Source organism: Entelurus aequoreus, linkage group LG02, assembly GCF_033978785.1.
Source record: "Entelurus aequoreus isolate RoL-2023_Sb linkage group LG02, RoL_Eaeq_v1.1, whole genome shotgun sequence".
In the NCBI taxonomy this organism is placed as follows: Eukaryota; Metazoa; Chordata; class Actinopteri; order Syngnathiformes; family Syngnathidae; genus Entelurus; species Entelurus aequoreus.
In genome coordinates, this window is record NC_084732.1 from 43,943,446 (window position 1) to 43,954,446 (window position 11,001).

The window sequence follows — 11,001 nt, forward strand, 5'->3', positions numbered from 1 at the left end:
ATATATATATATATATATATATATATATATATATATATATATATATATATATATATCAGAGGTGGGTAGAGTAGCCAGAAATGGTACTCAAGTAAGAGTACTGTTACTTTAGAGATGTATTACTCAAGTAAAAGTAAGGAGTAGTCTCCCAAATATTTACTTTAGTAAAAGTAAAAAGTATGTTGTGAAAAAACTACTCAAGTACTGAGTAACTAATGAGTAATCTGTTCGTTTAATGATGACGGCAACAAATAAAGTACAAAAACATAAAAATAGCAATGAGCAAATTCAGAGCCAGGAATATCTTTTAAGCAACTAAAACAATAATATATATTAAATAATAATACATTAAAATAAAAAGAATTAAGGCAAATTGAGCCACAATAACTTAACAGCACCATAGGCTCAGTAGGCATTCATTGATTGATTGATTGAAACTTGTATTAGTAGATTGCACAGTACAGTACATATTCCGTACAATTGACCACTAAATGGTAACACCCCAATAAGTTTTTCAACGTTAATCAATTCATGGTAAACACACTGTGCACTTCTGATTGGTGTTTCTATGCATGTGTGTGTGTGTGTGTGTGTGTGTGTGTCTGTGAGTCTGCGGTGCGTTAATAAATGTCCCCACACGATGTACATTTGACAGTGATTCATAGCAGGGAAGCTAACATCAGCCTACGGTGACAGCCAAAATATTTACTAACGTTACTTACCGCAATGTGCTTCCTCAAATTTGACGTTGAGTTCATGTAAGCCAGGGGTGCCCACACTTTTTCAGCAGGCGAGCTACTTTTTAAATGACCAAGTCGAGGTGATCTACCTCATATATACATATACTGTACATACACACACATATCATATATATATATATATATATACATACATTTATATATACAGTATATAATTTATATTTATTTATTTTGCCTTTTTTTTCACATGTTAAAGGTGTTTTAATTAATATACATGCATGTTTAACATATAAATTCATTTATTTCATGAAGACAAGAATATAAATTGGTGTATTACCTGATTCTGATGACTTGCATTGATTGGAATCAGACAGTAGTGATGATAACTGTGGTAACTTGTGCTCTTTTTCAAGGACCACTGGAAAAGGTTCTTAGCCGAAATACACTTTATTAAAGTACTGCAGAGTTACTATTAATACAGACACGGAGCCGACGTAACATTGCTGTCTATCGGAGGATCACGTACACAACCCAGAAGTCCTAGGGACATCACATAGTAAACAGCACATGCGAAAATCATCCATTCCTTATCCTACAGCGACACCAAGTGGGCACTTGGCTATATTGCCGTTGTTCTAATGAGTGCAACTTAATAATGCTTTCATGAATGTTCACATTATAACACTTCTCCCCCTTTAGATTCCAACATTCCCAAAAATATAAATGGACTTTGAGAAAACCCAAAACGGTGGTTATCATTAGCTGGCGTACACATAAACTTAAAGTACTGTCTCAGCAACTGTTTAGCAATATAAACCTGAAAACATGAAAACATGGCAGATTTAAACTTTCAGTCACACATTCAGTCTGTCTGGAGGTTTGCGAGTGCGATGCGACCTTCGCACTACCTCTGGTGACCCAGCAGACACCGCTGGTGTGGGTGACTTCGGTGGATCTGGTGTAGGGAGACTGGGAGAGGTCTGGATGTCAGTGTGAGAGTGTCCATCCTCTCCAGAGGAAACAGAAGCCTCTGTCCTTGTCTCAGACTCTGGCGAACCCACCCCTACTGCTGTTGGTCCAGCCCCTGGAAACTCAGTGGAACTGTCTGTCTCTGAGCCTGTATCCTGCCGCAGGCGCACATGGTCCTGATGTCTGCGGAAGATACGTCCATCAGTCAGCTTAACAACGTAGGAAACTGGCCCACTCCTCTTGAGAATAATCCCAGGTAGCCACTGCTGGTTGTTGTTGCTGCTGAAGTTTCTCACATAGACACAGTCATCTGGTTTCAACTGTCTCTCACGTGCATGTTGATCATGTCTTTCTTTCTGTTTTTCCTGCTTTCCCTGCACTTTTGCCTTCATGTCCGGACGCAGCAGGTCCAGTCTTGACTTGGGCCGACGCCCCATCAGCATCTCTGCTGGCGTGCGCCCCGTTGTAGTCTGTGGCGTGAGGCGGTATTTAAACAGGAATCGTGAAAGCTGAGTGCTGAGTGAGTCACCTGTCATTCGCTTCAGGCCCTCCTTCACTGTCTGAACAGCCCGCTCCGCCAGTCCATTTGAGGCTGGGTGGAAAGGAGCTGTTCTTATGTGATGAATGCCGTTCTGTTGCATGAACTCACTGAACAACTCGCTGGTGAAAGTCGGACCATTATCAGTGACTAGTGTGTCAGGCAAGCCGTGTACTGCAAACACTTGCCTGAGTTTGTCGATGGTTGTGGGGGCTGTGATGTTGCTCATGATGTGGGCCTCAATCCATTTAGAATGCGCATCCACCATTAGGAGAAACATCTGCCCCTTAAAAGGGCCCGCAAAGTCCATATGTAGCCTAGACCAGGGACGGTCTGGCCACTCCCATGGGTGCAAAGGAGCAGGTGGAGGCATGTTCTGATTAATCTGACACTGCGTGCATCCTTTCACTTTGTCCTCCAGATCCTTATCCAGTCCTGGCCACCAGACATAGGATCTTGCGAGGCTTTTCATCCGCGATGCACCTGGATGAGTCTCATGTATTTCCTCCACAATCTGTGAACGGCCTGGGGGAGGTACAATGACCCTCGCACCCCAAAAGATGCAGCCATCTTGCAGACTCAGTTCAGTTTTACGTTTAGTATAAGGCCTCAACTCCTCTCCTTCTATCACACTGGGCCAGCCTTGTAAAAGGAAAGTTTTTACTTGGGACATGACTGGGTCCCTCTCTGTCCACTGTTTGATCCGGGATGCTTTCACAGGTGTCTCTTCCAGCTTTTCCAGTGAGAAAACAGTCTCTGGAGGCACATAAGTAACAGCAGGCGTGTCAGGTAAAGGCAGCCGACTCAGTGCATCGGCATTTGCGTTATCCTTACCTGCTCTGTACTCTATGGCGTACTGGTAGGCTGACAGTGTGAGCGCCCAACGTTGTATCCTGGCTGAGGCCAGCGGTGGGATACATTTGGTCTCACTGAACAGGCTCATCAGTGGCTTATGGTCTGTGTAGATCTTGAATGCGCGACCATAGAGATACTGATGAAAGCGCTTGACAGCGAACACGATGGCCAGACCTTCTTTGTCTAGCTGTGAGTATCCCTGCTCCGCTTTTGTCAGGGTACGTGAAGCAAAGCCAACCGGCTTCTCTGATCCGTCCTCCATTACATGCGAAAGAACTGCCCCGACTCCATAGGGCGAGGCGTCGCATGAAAGTGTTATCTGTTTATCCGGGTCATAGTGAACCAGGAGCGTTGCTGAATGGAGGAGCTCTTTCACTTCCTTGAAAGCTGCCTCCTGCTCCTCACACCACTGCCATTTCGTGTCATTGTGAAGCAACTTGTACAGTGGGGCCAAAACTTTTGAGAGGTCGGGCAGAAACTTGCCATAATAGTTCACCATGCCTAAGAACGATCTGAGTTCAGTGATGCATTTGGGGTTTGGAGCTTCCTTAATAGCTCTCACTTTGTCTTCCACTGGGCAGAGTCCCTGTGCTGTGATCCTGTGTCCCAGATAGGTCACACTTGGTGCTAGAAACACACATTTGCTGCGCTTTAATCGCAGCCCTGCTTCTGAGAGTCTCTTCAGCACCTCTTCCAAGTTAGCCAGATGCTCCACCTCCGTGGCCCCTGTGACCAAAATATCATCTAAGTACACTGCTACATGCGGAATCCCCTGCAGCAGAGTGTCCATTGTTCTTTGGAAAATGGCAGGACTGGATGCCACTCCAAACACCAGGCGATTGTATTTGAATAAACCTTTGTGTGTGTTGATCGTGACGTACTCTTTTGAATCCTCGTCGAGCAGTAGCTGTTGGTAGGCCTGGCTCATGTCCAGCTTTGTGAACAGCTTACCCCCTGCCAGGGTCGCAAACAGGTCGTCTATGCGTGGCAATGGATACTCCTCCAGCTTAGAGACCTGATTCACTGTGACTTTGTAGTCCCCGCATATCCGTGCAGTTTTGTCCTCCTTTAACACTGGAACAATGGGTGCTGCCCACCTTGAAAACTGGACGGGCTTGATGATGCCCAGCTTCTGTAATCGTTCCAGTTCCTCTTCAACTTTGCCTTTCATGGCATAGGGCACTGCTCTGGGCTTGAAAAACCTAGGTGTGGCTTCAGGGTCAACATGGAGCTTTACTGTCATGCCCTTAAGTGTTCCCAGCTCATCCTTGAACACATCACTGTATCGCTGCAGAGTGACCTCTGTTGTGCTTGCATATTTTATTTCATGCCAGTTGAGTCGGATTTTTCTAAGCACATCGCGGCCCAAAAGACTGGGCCCTCTGCCTTTAGCGATCACCAGCCTGCCTTTAGCTTTTTGACCCTCTGCTAAAATGTCCACATAAACCACTCCCAAATGAGGAATGGGCTGCCCTGTATAGGTCCTAAGTTTGAGCTTTGATGGGCGGATGGGAGGCTGGTTTAACCCCCACGTCCTCCTGTAAGTGTCTTCACTGATAACGGAGGCTGTAGCTCCTGAATCAATCTCAAACTTAATGTCCTGCCCTCCTACAGTGACTGTTGCATAGTAAGGCTCAGGTGGTTCTTCATCCGTTTCCACACCAAACATGTTAAAAGAACACACAGCCTCTTTATCTTCTTCATCTAGGTGATGTGTGGCTGCCTGAGCCTGCTGCATTTTTCCCAGCCCCGGCTTGCCCTTCCCCTTTGAGCTTCTGCACTTTTTGGCTAAATGTCCCTTTTTGTTACAAGCATGACAAACAACGTCTTTAAATTTACAGTCATTTGCATAGTGTCCCCCTCCACAACGAAAACACTCCACTTTTCTTTCATGCTTACCAGTCTCTCTCCTGACATGGTGCACTGCTGCTGTTTGTGCTCCTCCATGTCCTTTCTGGATATCCTTGGCATTATTAGCAGCCATCTCCATGCCTTGGGAGATTTCCAGAGCTTTCTTGAACGTCAGTGGTGGAGTTTCCCCCAGCAGGCGGCGTTGTGTGGCGTCATTATTAATGCCGCACACTAATCTGTCACGTAGCATATCATCTAACACTGCCCCGAAATCACAATGTTCTGACAGCTGCCGTAACTCGGCTACAAAGTTAGCCACAGACTGACCTTGCCTCCTGAAGTAGCTGTGAAACTTGAATCTTTGGACTATCACAGAAGGTTTTGGATTGTGGTGGTTTCCCACGAGCGTGACAAGATCATCATATGGGATCTCTCCCGGTTTCCGCGGTGTGGCCAAGTTCCTTATCAACTTATAAGTCTTTGCTCCACACGCACTCAGGAGAATAGAGCGCTTTTTATCCTCTTCTGTAATCCCATTAGCAGAGAAAAAGTGTCCCAACCTTTCTTCATACTCCGTCCAGTCCTCGTGTCCCTCCACAAATTCACCGACAGTCCCATATGTAGCCATCCTAGCTTGAGGCTCCCTCTCCACGCAGCTCTTCTGTAGCTCCGGGTGCCTTTTTTATTTCCTCTTCAAGCTGCTCCTCTGCAGCCGCCGACACACACTGCCGTCCTCCGTTCTGCTTCACTGCTGCGAACTGCGTCTCTCCTCTGTGTTTTTCCTCGGCGCCGTCGGTCACGCACGGCCGCCTAGCTTACTTAGCACACTTAGCTTAGCTTACAAAACAACAAACCGGAGACACACGAAAAAAACAAAAACCAGTTCACCTCGTCGCCAAAAATATGTGGTAACTTGTGCTCTTTTTCAAGGACCACTGGAAAAGGTTCTTAGCCGAAATACACTTTATTAAAGTACTGCAGAGTTACTATTAATACAGACACGGAGCCGACGTAACATTGCTGTCTATCGGAGGATCACGTACACAACCCAGAAGTCCTAGGGACATCACATAGTAAACAGCACATGCGAAAATCATCCATTCCTTATCCTACAGCGACACCAAGTGGGCACTTGGCTATATTGCCGTTGTTCTAATGAGTGCAACTTAATAATGCTTTCATGAATGTTCACATTATAACAATAACGTCCATGTCATTTTTTGGAGGAGAATAAAAGTTCCTCCTTTCTGTCTAATACCACATGAAAGTGGTTGGTTTTTGGCATCTTATTTGTCCAGCTTCCATATTCGTTTTTATACACTTTACAAGAAATACATTGGCGGCAAACTCCGTAGCTTGCTAGCTTGTTTGCGCTGGCTTTCGGAGACTCTTATTTCGTTAGCGCAGGCGCGATGGAGCAGCACTTTTATTGTGAAGACAGGAACTGTGCGGTCAGTCTTTAGGCTTTTGACGGGAGGTACGGTTGAAATAAAAAAGTGTCTTTTTTCCTTCACACTTTTGATTGATAGATTTAAACTTTTTCAGTACATATTCCGTACAATTGACCACTAAATGGTAACACCCGAATACGTTTTTCAACTAGTTTAAGTCGGGGTCCACGTGTGACGGTCATGTGACCGCCTGGCTCTGTTTGATTGGTGAAACGGAGTCCAACGTCACAAGTATCTGCATCTGATTGGTGAAACGCAGGCATGCGATAGATCCTGCTTTGAAGGTCTGTCTGACAAACCAAAACAAACAAAGCGTGAACTAACTGATCGATAAAAATCAGTAGCGAGTAGCAAGCTGAATGTAGATAAATGGAGCGGAGTAAAAGTAGTGTTTCTTCTCTATAAATATACTCAAGTGAAAGTAAAAGTATGTTGCATTAAAACTACTCTTAGAAGTACAATTTATCCCAAAAGTTACTTGAGTAGATGTAACGGAGTACATGTAGCGTGTTACTACCCACCTCTGATATGTATATATACTGTATATATATATATATATATATATATATATATATATATATATATATATATATATATATATCATAAAATGTTAAAAGACATTTTACAAAACAGAGAAAATAACAAAAAATAACTACTTTAATACACAAAGATTTAAAAACAAACATGATTATGGAATTACACTTTCCCTGTGCTTAGTGATGGAATCACTAGGCCGCCGATGTTTTTTAGGGCTCCAAAGTGGTAGCTCTTGTCAAATGACTACGCTACCCAGCTCACATCACAGGACAGCTCCTGTGGTATCTGCCAGACTACTGATCCTTCTATGTAGACCAGAGAATTTTCCACCAGACCAGCAACACGAGTGGGAAGATAACTGTGGTCACACACAATGGCCGAAAGGTTGGCAAATAGAGATAGGTGTTTTTCTGCAGTTTCAGCAGAGGACATTGCTACTGCAGAGAGAGAACCTGTGTTATCTTGGGCTGCCACACTGCCGATCTCACTTTGTGAGACACCAAAGCGAACCATCAGACGGCGGAAATGGCCTGGAAATGGCCTGGACCTGGCAGGCAACTGGATTGTTGTTCCAGCCGCCTTACATGGAAAACAAACACAATACAGAATTACACCCGAGGCATAGCATATAAAGACATCAGTTGTTTCCAGAATGTATTGTAGTTAAAACATCATCAACCCTACCTGGCGCTCTGATTGAATAGGAGTTCCAAGGGATCCTGGATGAACCTGTAAGTGAAAACATATCCAGGAACTTGGAGAAATCCGGGATCATCAGCATCCGTGTGTCCATATAAATGAAAAATCTGATTATGGACAATTACCTGCACAATTAAAATGTTGTATTGGTTTGATCCTAGCGAAACAAGAACCCTCAAAAAAGCACTATACAATGTTGTTTGGTCAAAGCAGTTCAATGAATTTCAACAATCACATCAATCAGTAATATGTAACCACCAATTGTTGAGTGCCTATCACAGGGACGCAAACTCACAAAGAAATTAAATTGTAAACAGCTACCAGGGCGGACAGATAATCAGTTTGCATCCATGTTTTTAGAAATAGGAACGGTATTTTGTTTAGCTTATACAGTGTACTTTCAGGACAATGGAACTGCAGATATTAGTGAATTCACAAGAAAACATACACTGAATACTAGATCAATCCAACAAGAACACAACTTTATGTTGAACATCATTTAAAGGAAATCATTATACAAACATATTTACCATCCATTACATTGATGTTGTGTAATACCTAACATTTAGAAGCATCTGCAGGACCTGCAATACACTGCAAACAAGACAAACAACAGAGAAGAGTGAAAAACATTGTAATGGGCATCATTTCAGCAAACATGTTGCAAAGATACTTGTCATGTGGGACTTAAATTTACATTTTCCTCAGGGAACTCTCCTGAAGGAATGAATAAAGTACTATCTAATGAATAAAGTAGTCTGTCTGTCTGTCTGTCTGTCTGTCTGTCTGTCTGTCTGTCTGTCTGTCTGTCTGTCTGTCTGTCTGTCTGTCTGTCTGTCTGTCTATCTATCTATCTATCTATCTATCTATCTATCTATCTATCTATCTATCTATCTATCTATCTATCTATCTATCTATCTATCTATCTATCTATCTATCTATCTATCTATCTATCTATCCATCCATCCATCCATCCATCCATCCATCCATCCATCCATCCATCCATCCATCCATCCATCCATCCATCCATCCATCCATCCATCCATCCATCCATCCATCCATCCATCCATCCATCCATCCATCCATCCATCCATCCATCCATCCATCCATCCATCCATCCATCCATCCATCCATCCATCCATCCATCCATCCATCCATCCATCCATCCATCCATCCATCCATCCATCCATCCATCCATCCATCCATCCATCCATCCATCCATCCATCCATCCATCTATCTATCTATCTATCTATCTATCTATCTATCTATCTATCTATCTATCTATCTATCTATCTATCTATCTATCTATCTATCTATCTATCTATCTATCTATCTATCTATCTATCTATCTATCTATCTATCTATCTTTGCCATATGTAGTATTGTGGCCAGAAATGGTACTGCAATCATGATCAAAATTCTGTTGTCCCCTCCTACTCGCCATGACTTAGGTTGCAAGATACAAATCCGAATCCTAGTCCAAGGAACTTCAAATGGCAATCGCTGAGTCCTACGCTGTAGGTTTCTCTTGTTTATGCTTCTTGCAAGATGGTTTACTAAGTCATTATGTCACATTTTACTGATGTCCATTAGCCAAACGTATTTGTAAAGTTACGCAGCAATATTTTCGTCGGGAGTCGGGACAGATTGTTGGCATTACCCTGCTAAAATGTCTAGTTTGACCGCACGGACCACCATTGAAATAATTATATATAATAATATATAGTATATTATATATCGCATATACCTACTTTGATGACAAGTCAAAGCCAACAGTAAAATTACCGCCACATTTCTTTCAGCATAACTCCATGTTGCATCCAACCTGACACACTGCATTCTCTTCCATGTACGCACATCACCATCTTTCAGTGCAGAGTGCAATTCTATGAGCCAACTCACGTTATGCATAAACCACGTTACGCATTAATCATATAGCCTACTACCATGTCAATACACAAAGTAGAAAATCATTACATGTAATGCATTATATTGTGCCAAGCAAATACCACCCATATGTGTTTGATGCACATACAGTACCAGAAACCGCAATTAGCCGTGCTAATGTTAACACATTTCCTCAGCGTATCAGCATATTGACAGGGATATAGGCACTGACACTACCCATATCCACATCAAAAATATATTTTTCCCTGTCAGTTGGATGACACATCAACATACAGGCTAACGGGCATATAATTCCCCCGTTAGCCTATATGTCGATGTGTCATTGACCGGGCTAGCACGTAATGTAGTAACTACATTAGTGTGATGGCGCTTCAGTCCTAAGCATTCGTTGCATGAACCTACTAGCTTTGTTAGACAAGATCATAGACTGTATTGGACAATATAGTTTACATACCAAATGTCCATTTTCATTTATTACAAATAATAAGAAAACGTAAATGCCTAACTTACTAATCAAGGAGGAAATTAGCAAGTTTGGCGTCAGATGAAAAAATCTTCTCCGCCCTCAATCCTCTCCATCTTTCAATCCTCGTTTTGTTCCTGGCTTTGTCATGAATAAAATGAGAATCGTAACGACGCCTTTTACATTTACTAAGGTCTGACATATTTAGTAACTTTACCAGTGGCAGTAGCTAGACGAAGAGGGCGGTGTGTAACTGGCAACCTGGATGTGACACTCACGCATTTTTTAATTAGTCAAACGGTGGCGGGTAGGGCATCGGAATTAAAACAATAAAACCATTTTGGGGCTGTGAATCTAATTTTGAAATGAGCATATCCCGGCTGAACTACCGTTATCAGTTATAAAGGTATTTGAAAATAACATAATGTATTAATTCCCTTTGACATATCAGGGCCATTTAATGATGACTTAACATTAAATTATTACGTATGGCACCTTTAAAACAAGTCGGTTCAAACATTTATTTAACAAAACTCATTTTTATGCATATCTGTTGATAATGAAGCAAAGGTTCTAAAATTGAGAATACAACAATGGCCAAATTAGCTGGATGACCAACTATTCTACAGAGTATCTAACAATAGAAAAGCGCGATATAAATCGAATCCATTATTATTATTATTATAGTCAGATGTTCAGTTATTTACATTTTCAAGTAAATCTATATTTAGACATGACAGCTAGCTTGCTGTTGGTGAATTACATGTGAATACATTCTGTGCAACAAATCGTTGGTTAATGTTAAACCAAGAATATGTGTTTTTTAGCATTATTGTGTCTGTTGTAATCTAAGTCAGTGTTAAGTAATGTGACTAATGAAGTCTCAGTTCATATCTGGAACACTGTCACTAAACATACAGTAGATAACTAAGATAGCTGCAAAAGCAGGCACCAATTTCGCTGGTGGGTACAATGATCTTCCATCCATCCATTTTCTACCGCTTGTTTTTTCGATTCACAAAATTAACCAT

At 42.3% G+C, this 11,001-nt stretch overlaps 1 protein-coding gene across 2 annotated transcripts; it reads right to left on the bottom strand.

The window, feature by feature from the left end:
- Positions 1-1,137: 1,137 nt before the first annotated feature.
- LOC133634219 (uncharacterized protein K02A2.6-like) lies at positions 1,138-6,081 on the bottom strand. 2 transcript variants are annotated; one of them, XM_062027334.1, is made up of 2 exons: positions 3,040-4,425; positions 1,138-2,961 (listed from the first exon to the last, which is right to left on the bottom strand). In XM_062027334.1, the coding sequence occupies exons 1-2, from the start codon at positions 4,301-4,303 to the stop codon at positions 1,553-1,555; spliced, it is 2,673 nt and encodes an 890-aa protein (XP_061883318.1). In that variant the 5' UTR covers positions 4,304-4,425; the 3' UTR covers positions 1,138-1,552. The 2 variants fall into 2 exon arrangements, with proteins under 2 accessions (XP_061883318.1, XP_061883310.1); XM_062027326.1 differs by having other exon boundaries at positions 1,138-6,081.
- Between the last annotated feature and the right edge of the window lie 4,920 nt (positions 6,082-11,001).